The sequence below is a fragment of the Macrotis lagotis genome, chromosome 3 (assembly GCF_037893015.1).
Source record: "Macrotis lagotis isolate mMagLag1 chromosome 3, bilby.v1.9.chrom.fasta, whole genome shotgun sequence".
Lineage (NCBI taxonomy): Eukaryota > Metazoa > Chordata > Mammalia > Peramelemorphia > Peramelidae > Macrotis > Macrotis lagotis.
The window spans coordinates 303,891,885-303,909,388 of record NC_133660.1 but is presented as its reverse complement, the minus strand read 5'-3'; the positions used below and the strand labels follow the sequence as shown (position 1 = coordinate 303,909,388).

The 17,504-nt window shown below is 35.4% G+C and overlaps 1 protein-coding gene and 1 pseudogene across 1 annotated transcript; one reads left to right on the top strand and one right to left on the bottom strand.

Moving 5' to 3' along the window:
- Positions 1-2,208: 2,208 nt before the first annotated feature.
- LOC141517084 (olfactory receptor 4C46-like) lies at positions 2,209-3,138 on the bottom strand. Its single transcript, XM_074228006.1, has one exon. It carries the CDS (start codon positions 3,133-3,135, stop codon positions 2,209-2,211), a length of 927 nt encoding a protein of 308 aa, XP_074084107.1. The 5' UTR covers positions 3,136-3,138.
- A 13,509-nt stretch (positions 3,139-16,647) lies between these two features.
- On the top strand, positions 16,648-17,442 carry LOC141517083 (BTB/POZ domain-containing protein KCTD15 pseudogene; annotated as a pseudogene).
- The last annotated feature ends 62 nt before the right edge of the window (positions 17,443-17,504 follow it).

Below are 17,504 nucleotides of genomic sequence, written 5' to 3'. Positions count from 1 at the left end.
TTGAAGAGTGAGGGGAAGAGCTGGATATCATGGTTCCCACAAAGTCATGTTCACCCTTTCTGTCTCAGTTATGTGAACTTTATGATTATCAGGTCAGTTTGTTGACAAAATACTTGTTCAGAGCCTGGTAATGGAGATACATAGAGACCCAGTCCAGACAGAGGCAATGAAACATTATAGAAGGAAGCTGTCCAGACCAATTATGAAGTTACAATCAAAGCCTCAGCAACACTTCACAGTTCCTTTAGTGTACCATATAGCTCTTAATAGAAAATAGAAAGTATTAGAAAATACTAATGTCCCTGTTGATTGAGCTCTGTAGAGTTGAGAACCAGAAAGGAACTAAAACGAGAAATGGAGACTGGAACAGAGGTGTGGCATTCTTTAATATGTTTCTTAATTTTCAAACACTAAACAGTTTCACCATATGCTTGAGCTTTAACAGAATGATATAATTCATGGGGCCTTTTAGGAAATGAGTGGAGTATGAGTGAGTGCTATAACTATGAAGAACAAGTATGCAAGTCATTGTCAGAAACCCTTTGGTCAGGTGTATTAAAGCAATTGAATTTTTTTCTTCAGGAAATAAACATGCCTTTGTATTATTACAAAATAATTTTAACCTTCAAAACCCTCTGAAAAGATGAGAGCAATAATCTCCATGGCTCTTGAGATCACTTTTTTACACAAGGTTAGTTAAGGAGTGAATAGAAATATAGTCAGCACAAAGTCTATTCTTTCTTTACATAAAAAGTCATGCCAAATAAATCTTTTATAAATTATAAAGATATTGACTATCTCCTAAATTTATGTCAATGTGGAAATAGATCTAAAATATATCTTGATAGATCAGATTAATGAAGAATGCATGGTTTTCTGAGATATTATCAGTAAATTTGACCAAGATTTTTGTTCTATTTTTGTAAAAGGAACGGAGAGTTAGAACAAATGTAAGTTAATTTAGAGCACAGTTTGATGGATTTGCAACCCAATAATGCTTACATTGTGGGAGGAGAGCTTTAGAGATGTGACTCCCAAATGTGTTTGTCATCCTTTGATTTTCAATACTGCTCTCCTTCCCAGGTTCTACATTCCAAAATGGGCCTTTGTGCTCCTCCTCACATACTATATTCCCTCTCCTTTATAATTTCTGGTCCCCATGACTGGTAGACAATATCTTCTTTTCTGTATTTAATATAGTTTCTGAAAAGCTTCATGGTTGGAAAAGTGTCAAGTTTTTCTATGACATGACCCTAATTTCATATAGGACACCAATTTATAGGACTCCCTTCAAAATTGCTTACTTTTCATTTTGTATCTTTTTTATATTTACTGTTTATTATTCATGGTTTTCCCAAAAACATAATGCAAGCCTCATAAGGGCATCAATGATTTTATTTTTCCTTAAACATGCCTCTATACCAAGAATTCAGTTAGTCAGTAAGCATTTATTAAAAATTATGTTCGTGGCATTTTAGATGGAGTAGACAAATAAAAAATAATTGCAAAATTTGATTGATCTTTTTAATGAAAAGGACTCCTATATTAACATTTTCTTTTCTGAAGAAAACATCTGATGCTCACTTTATTTAAATTACAAATACATGCATAAATTCAAAAATTAAGGGATATGATGTAAATTTTCTTTGGCTCATTTATTTTTCTGATTACATGAAAAGACAATTTTTAATAATTATTTTTAAAAGCTTTCAAGTTTCACATTTTTTTCTTCTCCCTCCTTTACCAGAAACCAATCAATTAAGCTACACATGTATAACTATATTAAACATATATCCATATTAATATTGTTATGAAAGAAGAATCATATCAAAAAAGGGAAAACCCATAACACATAAAACATATTTTAAAAATTGAACATAGTAAGTTTGGTCTGTGTTCTTGACATGGATGAATGGAAGTCATTTAGTATTGTCTTTGATGATTTTACTGTGGAAAGTTAAGCAAGTTCATTATAATTGATCAGAATACCAGATTGCTATAGAATGCATGTTTTTTTGCAGTTGTACTTATTTCACACAGCAGCAGTTCATGAAAGTCCCATTCATTATAACTTCTTACACAAAATTAACATTCAGTTACATTTATATGACAAAATTTCTCTAATGACATGCTAATTCCTTTAATTTGCAATTCTTTTTATCTAGTCCCTTTTTCACTCTCAAACCTGATTTTATGAGGTTCCCTTTACTAGCCAGCTACAGTTTCCTTCTGGCTAAATAGTTTCTTGATGGCATTTTTCATTTGGGGATTTCTCAATGTGTAGATTAAAGGGTTTAACATGGGAGTAATCATTGTGTAGAAGACTGCAACAGCTTTATCAACGGGAAAGGTTTTTGCAGGCCTCAGATAGATAAAAATACAGGGAAAAAAGAATAAAACTGCTACAGTGATGTGAGAACCACAGGTAGAGAGGGCTTTGCGTCTCCCCTCTGCACTGTGAGTCTTCAGAGAATTCAATATGACAACATAAGAGATCATTAACAAGAGGAAGGTTAACAGGCAAATGAAACCACTATTGGCTATAACAAATAGACCAAGGATGTGAGTGTCAGTGCAGGCAAGTTTCAACAAAGGGTTTAAGTCACACATAAAATGATCTATGACATTGGGACCACAAAATGGTATCTTGACTATGAACAGCATCTGTATTGTTGCATGGAGAAAACCTCCTGTCCAGACTACAACCATCAAGATGCTACATAACCGCCAATTCATGATGGTCATGTAGTGTAGGGGCTTGCAAATTGCCACATAACGGTCATAGGCCATTACTGTCAGCAAAATGACTTCTGCAGCTCCAAATAAGTGTTCACAAAACACTTGCATCATACAGCCATTGAATAAAATGGTTTTCTTTTCATAAAGTGAGTCTCTAATCAATTTGGGTGTGTTAACAGAGGAATAACAGGCATCTATAAAGGATAGGTAGGCAAGAAAAAAGTACATGGGGGAATCCAGGCTAGAGTTGTTGATAATGGTGATGACAATGAGTATATTACCCACCATTGTTATGGTATATATAAAGAAAAATACACCAAAAATAATTTTCTGCATCTTTGGATTCTCAGTGAGTCCCAAAAGGATAAACTCAGTCACATTGTTTCCATTATCCATTTATTCAATAGAGTTGTGAAATTCAGACAAGAGATGTATTATCTGTAAAGAAAGTCACAGTTTTCAGTAAGAGTAGAGACTTCTTTTTATTAGACTTTATTCTTGAAAGTTGTGGAAACAACCTAGCCTAGACTACATTCTGTCTTAACCCTTTAACCTCTGTTGCTCGGTAACCTTGAAGTAGTCAGTTCACACCCTTTGAATCTTAAAATTAGAGAAGATACATCTGGTTCACTGCATAAAGAGCAGCGTCTGATTTTCAGTTAGCCTGAATTTAAATCCCTCTCACATGAATACCACTACTCATTATAGTATCTAGCATTTATAGATTATTTCCAAAATACTACATATTTACTTTATGCTTGTAACTGATTTATAAAAGAATTTACATATGTTATCTCATTTCACTACGAGAACAACTCTTTGGAGAAAACTATTATTTTTCTACTCATTTTAAAAGATCAGGAAATTGAAGCCAGGAGAGGTTAAACCATTTCCCATAACAGCACACCTTGTAAGTTTCTGAAACAAGATTTGAACTCATTTGTGTGATATTTCAAATTCACCATTCTATTGATTATTCTACCTAGTTGTATAATCCAGATCATGTTACTTAATCTTTCTTTGTCTCAGTTTCCTAATATGTATAATGGATGAATGAATTGATCCCTTCCCTATATTTGTTACCTCAGTCAGAACTTATGAGATCAATTCTTTTTTAACTTTCAAAGACCCATTTTAAAGTATTGTTTCATCTAATCGCTCTTCTTTTGTTTTCTATTTTCATAGACAAAACCAACTGATATGGCCTGATTCATATTATGCTGAGTTAGATTGGGAATTCATTGAATTTTAGGGAACAAAGATCAAACATTGATTTAATATTTTCAAAGAATCTTGTCCTTTAAGAGGATAGGGATTTCTGCTTTGCCCTAGATTGTGTAATATTTTAATACTGACTTGGATAAAGGTGTATTTGACATTCATAATCTACTAGCAAATGAAAAAATCTAGGAGGGAAAGAGAACAGCATGACTGTGTGTGGATTTCCACAAATTCTTTACAGGTTGAAGTTTCAATATAACAAGAAATAAGAAATGCTTTTTTAAAATATGTTGAATATAGGAGATTTCAGGCCTCTTTTCAGGCAGGGAACAGAAACTGTATGCCTGGATTGATATTTCCATATATTAAAATTTTTAGAGATAAGAATCAAATGCTATTCTGTTGACTATTTGTCACAATGAAGTATTCAGTGTTTCATCATTTATGCAATTAGGAACCAATGAAAGTTCTCAAGAATTATAAGATCGTATTTTAGAAACTGTGGTCAAGGTAAACAGAAAAGACAGAATGGAGTGAAAGACATTAACCTGACATGCATAAAATCTGATAATAACTTAATTCCATTAGATTCATTGGTAATCTTCTGCATTTATATATTTCTATTTATTATTTCATAACGTAAAGGCGTCTGAGGTTGTCATTGGACTGCATGACAGAAGGTAAAGAGTCAAAGGAGTAGAAGGAGAGAGAATAGTGTGATTTCTTTTTGTTTTATGTTTTTGCAAGGCAAATTGGGTTAAGTGGCTTGGCCAAGGCCACACAGTTAGGTAATTATTAAGTTTCTGAGACCGGATTTGAACCCAGGAACTCCTGACTCCAAGGCCGGTGCCTTATCCACTATGCCACCTAGGCACCCCTATAGTGTGATTTCTTCAGCAACAGTAAAGGCTACATTAAATGAAAACCTGGATTTGGTTGGTAACGTGGAGCAGTTCAATTTATTTTTCTTCACTGAAGCTTCCTTTGCATTATTCCATATTAAATATCCATTTGATCTTTAGCAAATATGCCTTCTTTCTCAGTCATTTCGACAATACTGTGTTTCACTCATAAAAGCAATCAGATTACCAGAAAAAAAATTCAGAAAGGTTCTCTACCATCTGCAGTAGAATTTGAGACTTCCTTCTGCTTTTGTTTTTTATTTAATATAGTAGATGAATAAAGGGAGTTCATTTAAACGTTCTTCACTAGCACATTCAGACTCTGCCTCCTACTGCAATTAATCAGCTACATCTTTTCCTTTAAGGTTCTATCTGTCTGTCTGTCTATCTAATATCTATCTTACATCTCTATCACTATATAATCGATATCTAATGAATCCATCCAAATATATATATATATATATATATATATATATATATATATATATGTATGTCTGTATTATCTTCATCCATCTCTACCAAGATTCTTCCTTAAGATAATCAACTGTCTTCTAGATCACCCTTCATTATTTTTGAAAAAGTTTGGTATCTGGTTCTTACATTTTTTCTCCAATTCAAAGCTATCTTTTATAACTGGAGGCTTCAACAAGTTTGTTTTCTTGAATACCCTTGCCTATCTGTTCATTTACTTCAGCAAGTTAGTCAATAAGAATTTATTAATCATTTGCTGCGTTTATGAACAGTCCAATGAGCTGAGAATATAAAACATGGGTCATAGTTTAGACTTCCTCATCACTTACCTAGAAAACCTCAGTGATATTGAGATTTAAATTACCTCTCTCAACTTATCTGAAGTATTCCAAATCTCTTTTTAACATCCATTATTCTATTCTAACCCTACTTCTAAAAAATGCAGTCCTTCCAATTTTTCTCGGTCCTCCCAGTTCTTCATATCTCTTCTGTCCACAATTTCCCTTTAGCCAAAGTATTGATCCTGTTCCTAAATGTTCCCAGTTGACCTTTATATTAACTTTTATTTTTGAATTTCTTTCACTTTTGCCATTCCTGCTATGCTTTTTTAAAATCAGTCTTATTCACTCATAGCTTCCCAGATTTCTATACCTTGGCAGATATATATCACTGAGATAAATGGATTCATTAAAATTTTATGTCATTTAATCTCAAAGTATTCTTAATTTTGAAAGATGATCATTTTGAGGATCATTGATTGTCTCTTTTATCCATCACAAAATGAATGTTCAAAACCTCTAATTCTATTCCTTACAATCCTGTTTCCTCCTTTGCTATTCTATCTCCTAGAGATCTATGACTCATGAAGTCTACTGAAAATATAGTTTATTTATGCATTCAGACTTATATCATTATACCACTGATAAAAGAATTTTAAAAAGTCAGATATCTTCTTCCATATATTTGTCATTTTAATCCAGAATTTTTTGAAGAAGTGGTATTTCCCCTTCACACATTCAAAAACTTTATAAGAAGTCTCTGTCCCACTGAAGTACTATTTCTAAAAATATATTATCAAGCTTCGTGCTACACAATAAGAGCTTAATTGATGCTGATTCTCTACATTCTTTATCCCCTTTCCACCTGACTGAAATCAATCATAAAGGAAGGATCCAGTAAGTAGTAAAGAGAATGGTACACTTGGGAACCACTGAATCATTTACAAGTCTCTTCTTTATCCTCCTTCACTCTTCTGAACTCTTAAAATATGTAAATTTATCAGCTTTAAATATATCTAATAATCATTTTGTCTTTCTAAATATTTTTCCCCAATTTGACTTCCATGGTATAATCATTTACCGAGTCTCATCTTATCTAATTGTCCTTTCTTTGTCACCTTGGCTGAATCATCAAGCACAGCCTTCTTGTTTTATATTAACATCCTTCACACCTTTGACTTGGACCTTCTTGTTTCTCGCAACATTCTCATGCTTGTTGCTAACATTTCCTTTCATAGATGCAAGTACATTGTGAATACAAATAGACTTGGCACCTCATCCTATATTTTTTAGAGGAATACAAAACTCTTTAGAGTAAAATAAAATTATTTTCCTATGCTTTAACCTATTTTTCTCTACAATACATAAGATTATCATCCTGTGTTTAATTCTTGAATATCCCCTTTCCTATATTACCTGCATAAAATCACTTACCAGGTCACATCCATTCTATATATCAAATACATTTAAACTTTATTCTCTTCTCTCCACTAAGAATGTCACCAAATTTTAACAGGTTTTCTTTAAATAATTACTATAGCTGCTAACCTATTGTGATAATTAATACTTTATATAATTGTGAAATAATTAACCATGTCTGATTATCCTTCTCCCCATATCCTCAAGGATTCTTGCCCATTCTTAAAGTATTGTAAGGGGATTTTTGTCACTATTTTTCTTCTGATTTCAACTATATTTGATATATGAAATGAAATATAATTTGAAGTTAAAAAGTTTTCTTAAATGAGAAAACTTTATTCCATCCAGTTAAATTTTTAAACATGTCTTTAGGCTTTCTGATTCCAAATCCTGTCTTTTTCCTTCTAAATTTCCCTTTGTTTTTTGTTTTAGTTTTCATTTAAACATCTGTGCTCATTGTAAGCACATGTACATGAACAATATGAAATACAGAAAAGCATTGCCTAAGTTTTTGCATTTTAAATTATACTTGAAGAGTATCTGAAGTCTTTAAGAGAAGACAGATCTAGCTTTAATCACCAATAACTGGTGATTTACATTTTGTCATGATATTTCACCATACATGCATGTATACATATATATACATATATGTATATCAATATGTATTTCAAGAATTTAAAATTTTAAAATGTTGGATTATACTTGCTATTTAACAGCAGTGCAGTCTAATATAAGCATTGTATTGTCTTAGAATCTCTACATCTGCCACTGTTACTTATGGTTAGTTATACCATCTTTGTTCCTCAGTTCACTGCACAATTAACAGGAAATTATTCCCATTCATATGATGATTTACATTTCATCAAGAACTGCCTTCAAACCCAACTCCAGATGCCAACCATTAGACAGGTTAGTATTTTCATTTTACATGGAAAGGAGATAAGGCTTTGAGAGGTGAAAGGTCAGACACTAAATGAAAAAAATTGAATTTTTTGACTAACAGTAATCCAGATACTTAAATAATAATTAACCTATATTCTCAGTTTCCTTCAAGGTGTGTTTTAAGAATTAAATCTTATTCTATAGATGTAATCAATTTAAAAAACATGAAGTAAATCATTGTAAAGGGTCACTACTGAAAACATGAAACATAATATCAGCTCCATTAGAGTTTTTGGAGAGTTGTGGAATTTACCTTAGTATGATGTATGAATCAGGATGCTCTCCCATGCATTCAAGAGAATTCTCATTTGCATGTTGATATCATCTTTGGATAGGAAGAAGGTGACAATAGTAAAAACATAATGTCTATCTATTTTTTTTGAGGTATTCTCAAGAATCTTGCATCTTGAATTTCCCTCAACTTTAATCTAGTCAAACTCAACCTCATTCAAAACTATGTTCTTGGAAAAGAAAAAAATAAACCAAATCCCAAATTAAGATATGAAGGAGGTCTCATTGATTATAAACATGTCTTTATGACAAAGTTCAGAAATGACATTAAATGATCATCTATGTTTATACCTTTTATCTCTTTATTTTCTCATGAGAAATAGATCTCAATTGCTTATTATAAAGTTTAGGGACCTGTTTCCAAGCCCAGAAATGAACTCTCAGAGGAATTAATTATAAATGGGGCCAGCAAATGTGATTCTTAAAGATACATTATTTTGTAAGTCCTTTGTGAAAAAATATGGACCTACAAAATTTAAAAGGAAAACAGAAAAATGGGAAACAATTTCCAGGCATCATTTGTAAAATGAATAGAGAAATTAAAAAATTTTTAAATAGTCATTCTCCAATTCTCCATTCTCAAGTGTGAACAAATATCAACAAGAAGTCATAAAAATTTCTAAAGCACTATTAATTTTAAAAAATGAAAATTTGTAGAATTCTAAAGCCTTACTTCATACTTATCAGATTAGTTAATGTGACAAACAAAAAGGAAATGATCAAGATGATGGCGAAAAGTTGGCACTCAATTGTACTACTGATAGAGTTGTGAATGAACTGATCCACCCATTCTGGTGATCAATTTGCAGTTATGCCCAAAGAGTTATAATACTGTGCCTACCCTTAGGTCCAGTCATGCCACTAGTAGATCTGTATCCCAAACAGACCATAAAAAAGGGGAAAGGTCCATATGAACAAAGTATTGAAATCAGCTTCTTATGAGGTGGCAAAGAATTGGGAAATGACTGAATAAATTGTGGTATATGAATGCAATGGAATATTATTATTCCACATGAAATATTTAGTAGACAGATTTAAAGAAAAAGCCTGGAAACATATGAATTGATCCCAAATAAAATGTGTGGAACTATGAGAACATTGTACACAGTAGCAACAACATTATGTAATAATCAACAATGATAGAAAGCTCTTCTCAGCAATACAATGATGAAAGACAATTCTAAAAGACTTGTGATGGGAAATGTAATCTACATTCAGAAAAAGAAATTTGGAGTCTGAATGGAGAAGAAGTACTATTTTGACTTTTTTATTTGTACTTTTATCATATTTTTCCATTTTCTCCTTTTATATTATTAGTCATATGATAATAGGGATAACATAATTGTGCAGGCATAATATATCAGATCGCTTCCTATTGTAGGGTGGGGAAGGAGGAAGGAAAAGGGGAGAGAGAAAAAATTACAAAATTGAATGTTGGAAATTATCCTTACATATAATTGGAAAAATAAATAAATTTTTTAAAAAACAGGTAAAAAGAAACACTGCAGACATGTTCATGTCACTCTTCTGTATATGTATAAGACATCAATTATTTGACCTAGAAGAGGAATAATGACATGTGCTCATTGTGATTTTAGGCCCTGGCTCATCAAGAATGCAACATCCAGTATAAGGGGAAGAATAAAAAATGTCATTCAAATGACATATCCCTATTGAACCCTTCACATGAGCTTGGTGAAACTGAATTCTTGTGGATCCTTAGATGTCTCCGCACTTACTGTGCCAACTCATCTGGCAGTTGTCTTCTTGAAATTTGTAGGCAAAAAATAGCTAGAAACATAAACTATGTATATATATATATATATATATATATATATATATATATATATATTAGTTTTTGCAAGGCAGTGGAGATAAGTGGTTTGTCCAAGACCACACAGCTACGTAATTATGTAATTATTAAGTATCTGAGGCCAGATTTGAACTCAGGTACTCCTGACTCCAGGAGGGCCGGTGCTCTATCCACTGTGTCACCTAAAGCCCCCACTATATTTTTTTAAATTAAAGATGCAAAGGAAAGACACATCATGTTTTTCTATAAGGTTTTGGAGGGAACAGGGCAGGTAGTGGTGCAGTGCATTAGAATTGAGGATTTGTAGTCAAGAAGACTCATCTTTGGAGGACCAGAGTCATGATGGCAGAGTAAAGGCAGTGACTAGCCTGAGGTTTTTCCCAAACCACTCCAAATAGTTTTAAATAATGACTGTAATCCAATTCTAGAGTGGACAAACCCACAAAAGTGTGGGTGAAACCATTTTACAGCCAGATAACTGTGAAGATTCATGTAAAGAGTCTCTTATACCAGGTTTAGAAAAGATGCATGCAGCCCAGATGGCACCAAGAGCATCCAGAAAATAGACAGCAGGGTTCCTGGGTCCATGGAAGTGGTAGGGGTTTTTAGCTCTCTCAGCTCAGGGATTACCAAGGAAAACCTGGAATGTCAGAAGGAAAAATCAGCCTCAAAGTGTGAGAGGGGAGCTTAGTTCAGCACAGGCCTTAGTGTAGACCTGGCTCCAAGAGGTGTCACCTAAAAGCTCCTTCCAGAATCATCAGCCCACAAATGGTAAGGGGTTCAGGGGAAAGTGAAGATGTCTCTTTGCTATCGCTGAGATAGGACTCTGTTGCTTTACCATACTCAAATCTGAGTATAAGACTAGACCCCAGGCTCAGGAAATGGAGCAGAAGAAAAACAAGATTTCTCAATAACAGGGATATCTCCCTCTTTTCTGCCTTTAATTCGTTGCTAGGATGGATAATATAGGAGCTTACTCTATGTTTCTCTCAATTTTTCATGAAATGTTTATAATAATTTTATGTACATATATATATATATGTGTATATGTGTAGGTATATATGTAAGTATGTATGTATGCATTTGCACATACTTATCTGTATTCATACCATTTTACCCAATATAATGTTAGCTCCCTATGGGAAACAGTACTTTAATATTTTTCCCATCACCTAAAATATTGAATTGAAAAATAAACAAAACTAAAATCAAAAAAGGCCAAGACAATCTTACATTGAATCAATACCTTTTCTGCTCCTCAATTTTGGTGTTAAAATTATCTAAAGTGCTTATATTAATAGACTTGACCCAAGATAGGGCTAAAATGCATAAGATGTGGCATTTAAACCTGTGGCTAGGTTGAGTTCCCTATACATTTTACATTGTTTCTTCACCTTGCATAGTGCATGCAAAGGAAATGTAAAATACTTTTAGAGCAAATCACTAGCATCTGTTTTTGAGAATGAATAGTGTCATATAGGATGTGGAAAAATGAAAAGACATATCTAATAGCAGAAAAAAGAAAAGGAAAAAAGAAAAGGAAAATAAATTAATTATTAAAGCATCAAAATACAATCCTTAATGGAAATGTCAGTCAAATGGTCAAACATGCATATAGTAATAACATATCTTCATATAAATCTCTCTATGTTAAATTATTGTACTTGCCATACCATCAAGGGTTTCTGTGAGAGTATTTTTTTTGCATACACATATATATTAATCTACTCTTTTCAAATTTTTCTATAAGTGGCCTGATCATTGTTGTTTAAAACTCTGGGCTCTTTCCTATTCCAAATAACTTTATTTGTGGATAGAATCAAAAGGGCAGAAGAAGGCAGGGACTCTCCTGGTCCCTTTACAAAACTCCTCTGACCACGTTTTAAATTTTTTAAATTTATTTAAGGCAATGAGTTAATTGATTTGCCCAAGGTCACAAAGCTAGGGAATTATTCAGTGTGTAAGGTTAGATCTGAACTTGGGTCCTTCCGATTCCAGAGCCAGTGCTCTATCCGTTGTGCCACCTAGCTTCCCCTGACCACTTTTCAATAATGTCCTCAATTAATTGTGGATAGCCATAACAGAAACAAATAAAGTGAAACAATTATCTAACCTATGGAAGGAAATATCTGCTACACTCAATATCTACTGTATGTAGGCATTTGCATATACTTATCTGTATTCATACTATTTTAACCAATATAATGTTAGCTCCTAGGGGAAACAATGCTTTAATTTTGAAATTTTAGAAATGCTGGAAAGGTGTTCCTGCAGAGATTAGTCCACAGCAAAACAGATACAGACCTTGAGGGACCTTAATCAATAAGTTGATTAAGCTGCTTCCAGAGAGTTCAGCCAGCAGATAATAGGGCAGCACTGAGCAAATAGAGATTAAAAGGCATTGAACAAATAATCAGATAGAGATTAAAAAGAACACTTTACTGACTTGGGGGACAGGGCAGAGTGGTTGCTTTGCCATTACTCAGATCTGGGTTGCAGTTTGGGGTAGCAGTCTCAGGATGAGGAAGAACAGTAGCACTAGTAGCACATCAGAGCTTGAGGCTGCAGCAGATCATTGACCTTCATTGTGCTTGTGAGTAGAGACTAGAGCATAGGTCAGTCTATTAAACACCCATTTTTTATATCATACCACCTCAAAAAACTGAAAACTTACAAGTCCCTAAAAGTATGTCCAAAAAAACTTCACAAAACCCCCAGAACCTTTGAATAACGTTTCCTATATCCAGAAAACTTTGTGAAATGGAGAAAAGTCACATAAACAAATAACAGGAAAAACATCTGACTATGGAAAATTACTATAGTGACAAGGAAGATCAAAAATTAACTCAAAAATTAACAAAGTAAAAATTCCAGCATCCAAAGACTCAAAAATATGAGACAGAGGTCAAGGAAAAACTCAAAAAAAAATTTGATAATCAAGCAAAAATGATAGAGAAAACATTGGGAAGAAAAATGAAAGTGACATTACAAAATCAGAAGAAAAATCAACTCCCTGGTAAAGGAAGTACAGATAAAAAAAGAAAATGAGAACCTGAAAACCAGAATAGACAAAAGATAAGGGTCAGAGTCAAGTGTCAGAGAGAAGTCAATAAATACCTTGAGTTTTCATAGCTTCCCTCAAAAAGGACATTAAAACCTCTAAACTGATTCTGGAGTGACAAAACCCACAAAAAAGACAGCATGGAGTAATTTTTGAGCTGAGGATATCCTCAAAGTTCTTCAGAAATGTTCTATCTCCTTCAGGGGAAGGACAGCACACCCATTACAGGCAAGTGAAAGCTAGAAAGAAGCTCTCAGTCACAACAAAGATCAGGAACCCAATCCAATTAGTCATGGCTCAGTAAGCTAGTAGTACAGCAGACCAGTTCTGAACACACCATCTCAAGACATTAGGCAAGACATGAACCACAGAAGTCCTGCACAGGTAACACAGCTGGACTAAAAAACCCCAGTACAATTGCATCTGAAGTCCCATAGCTGAAATTCAGTGAAAAGCCCACTGGACACCAGCACAAGAATCTTGGGACAGTGCCCACTGTAAATAGACAGAAGAACACAATTTCAAAACAATGAACTAGGCTAAAAAATTAGTAAGAAAAGAAAGCTCCTACAAAGATTAAAAGACCAGTTCAGAAGAGGACAATGGAAAAAGATCTACATGGTATAAGGAAAATATTAGGTGTTTGGGTTCCACAAGAACTTGAAGGGAGGATTGTAAGCTAACATTACAAATACTGGGCTCTGCCTATTGTTGACTTATGGGCAGGTGACCTCAAATCTGATCAAAAAGTGATGACATTGCCCCCCTGCTTTTAACTTAACCAACAGTCTTGACCTTCTTTGTGCATGCTCAAGGAGATCTAGCTGTTCTTGCTCATTAGTATAATGAGAAGGGTGGGTAAATGAATAGTAAACAATGTGTTAATAAGGTTTGTGACCCTAGCCTATGGTTGGCATGAAAGAGTGGGAACAAAGGTTTTCAAACTGCATGAAAGAGCTTGTAGTTTGAGGTTTCTTCACCCCTCTCTCCCATCATGAGGGAGATGTGTCATTTTGTTAAAATATCTTTTAAAAAACCATTTTAGTCACTCTGGAGTAAGTATTCTTGAGGCTTTTATAACAATTTTCCAGAAAAAAACACAAGAAAATAATGCATTTAAATGGTTTGACTTAAAACTCATTTTCTTGGTGTTCTTTGCTGGGGAAATATCACAAAGATGCCTGAGAAGATTAGGTCAGATTTGGTGCAAAAAATGATTAAAATGTCTGAGAGTAGAACCATGAAAAAGTGGTGATTTTCAGTCATCATTTTCAATGACCAGAAACAGAGAAGTCCTCCATGCAGGAGCTCTATCTCAAAGGAAAGGCCAGAGGATAATAGGGTGCCCCGAAGGAGTGGAATTTGAATTCCCTCTCCAGGAATTTCCACAAAATCTTAAAGGAGGAAGGTTGCCTCCAAACTTGGGGGACAAGGAAGCCATGTGGCTGCTAACTGGAAGCCAAGGAAGCGAATCGATCTAGTGGTGTGTGAATGAGTTTGAATGTTCTTGAGGCAGTGTGTGTGTTTGTTCTATTTCCTGTCTTGTGTCAGTGTCTGTTGTAGGCATTTCTGGGTCTGAGGATTCAGATTAAGTTTTAAACTGGGGGAATTGGGAGTTGGGCCAAGGAGTTTCAGAAGGAATTAGGTACGCAGCAGCCTCCATGTGGAGATCAGTGCATCACTCACTGAACCAGTGGTAGCTGTACCGGTGTGTAGTTAAAGATAAAAGGGAAAGGGGATTCTTAAGGAGAAAAAGCTGTGGTTTGGGTAAAGTTTAGAAGAGTTTGAGAGAAAGAACTTTTAAGGGAAAGAGTGAGAAGTTGGAGGAGGGAAGATTTCTTATCCCTATGAGTGTCTGGGAAAGATCCCATGCTTTCTTCCTGGGTTAGGGAAAGGGGATGATGGGTTGGACACACGGTAGTCTTGATCCCATCTTCCATTATGTAAACACTTGAACTCTGAACTGGGGTAACTTGCAAAACCCACCCACACATGGAGAGAGGAGGGGTTGGGACCAGGAGATTTAGTCATAAAGGGAAAGAGAACCCATGACAGGTGGGATTTGTGATTAGGAAAGAAAGAATCATGTTTAATGAAGGTCTGCTTAGGCCACCTGGCCTTAAAGTAATGACTCTCACTGTTTCAGGTTTCTTGACTAGAGTTTTGGGAAGCACACTGAGGATTTCAAAAGAGGGGTATTAGTGTTGTTACATTCTGACAAAATTTGTACAGAATGGGAAGAATTAAATAACCTAAATTAATTTATTTTGGAATTATAAACTATATTAATACTATTGTAACTATTGAAAGGAATTAAATGATTTTGGATTTTTAAACTTTATTGTAACACCTTTGGGTTAAGGAAAAGTGGTATTTTGTTACTATGAAGAAATATACCTATGTTATCAGGGATATTTACTGATTTTTGGGGGGAAAATTCTACTTCAGTTTAATATTAAGCCTAATAATGCTAAAATTTTTATTTTTATTTTAGATGGAGCTTTTAGAATTTAAGGGTTAGATTTTCTCTATAAGATATTCTGAAGCTTTTATCAGTCTAAACTGTTGGGATCTTTAGAGATTATTGCATTTGGGTTTTATATATATCGTATGTATGAGATTGGATTTTGAGAGGTTCTTTGTAAAGAGGTCTGCGAGACAAAAGTATAAATATAGTGGTTTATCCATTTTTCTTGTATTCTAAGGGAAATGAAAGGCTTAAATAAGAATCTTATGATTAATGTATATTAACAATTTATATTTCATTTTCAGGAATCCAAGTATGTGAACTTCTTTCTTGGTAACTGCAGACAACTGATTGGTGTGTGGTGGTGGGGGGGGGGTGCTCTGAAAAAATAGCAATTGTGAGGGCCCCAGTGTAAGGTAACATATCGATGAATGAGATGTATCTATCAGTTATGTGATATTCTTTCTTAACTGCAAAGAGATTGTATTTGCAATATTTAATTTTTTCTTGGAAATAAAGTATTTCAACACTGTATTGTTAAACCCTGGGATTAATGTGATTGATTTGAAGGGCAATCAGGAAAATGTGAAAAAGTATGACCTTTTTGGTATAGATCTGTGGGTTCATGAAAAATGTCATAATGGAAGGATTGCTTTGTACTGTCTAGTAATTTGTGTGTTATTCTTATTGCTGTTTTATTATAGTGGAATTAGTAATACATGTTGGAAATTAAAAATCACCTAAAATGTTCTAATGGTTTTAAAGAATTCTGAAAAGTAATTTGTATGTTAGGGGGCAGCTAGGTGGTGAATAAAGGAGGACCTGGAGAGAGGGGCCGGGGGAGGGAGGGAGGGGTGGGGGGAGGGTGGGGGGTACTCGGCAGAAAGTAACTACAGGACGAGACCGAACCTACCCGAGGAGCCAAAACATCGCACCTGGGCGGCCCAGACACGCAAGACCCCGAGCCGCTGCCGGGAGGAGGAGGCGGACGGAGGCCAGGGCCAGGGGGGCCCGTGACTGCGCCGCCGCCGCCTCTGCCTCCCATGTCCAAGGAGGGAAGAAGCATGTCCCGACTCTCTCTCACACGGTCCCCAGTTTCTCCCCTGGCAGCTCAGGGAATCCCGCTCCCAGCTCAGCTTACCAAGTCCAATGCTCCTGTGCATATTGACTTAGGGGGACACATGTACACCAGCAGTCTGGCTACCCTCACCAAATATCGGGACTCCAGGATAAGTCGTCTATTCAATGGCACAGAGCCCATCGTACTAGACAGTCTGGAACAACGTTATTTGATTGATTGGGATGGGGAGATATTCAGATATGTCCTCAGCTTCCTTCGAATGTCAAAAGTCCTACTGCCAGATGACTTCAAGGATTTCAGCCTCCTGTATGAAGAGGCATGTTCCTACCAACTGCAGCCAAAGGTAAGGGAGTTGGACCGCTGGAAGCAGGAACAAGAGCAGCGGCGCCGTGGCCAGGCCTGTGGATGCCTCGCGGTTCGGGTGACGCCTGACCTCGGCGAGCCCATCGCCCTGAGTGGGGACAAGGCACTTATCGGGGAAGCCTTCCCAGAGACCAGCGACATCATGTGCCACTCTGTCAATGCTGGCTGGAACCAGGACCCCACACACGTCATCCGCTTCCCACTGAATGGCTATTGCCGCCTCAGTTCCGTCCAGGTCCTCGAAAGACTGTTTCAGAGGGGCTTTAGCGTGGCAGAAAGCTGTGGGAGAGGGGTGGATTCCTCTCAGTTCAGTGACTATATGCTGTGTCGGCAGGACAGATGGCTTCAGCAGGCTCCTACTACAATTCAGATAAAGCAGGAGCCCCTGGACTAGGCCCTCCATCTCCATCTTGGTGCTGAGTCACCCCATGGGATGCACCAAAAGGTCGGAAAACA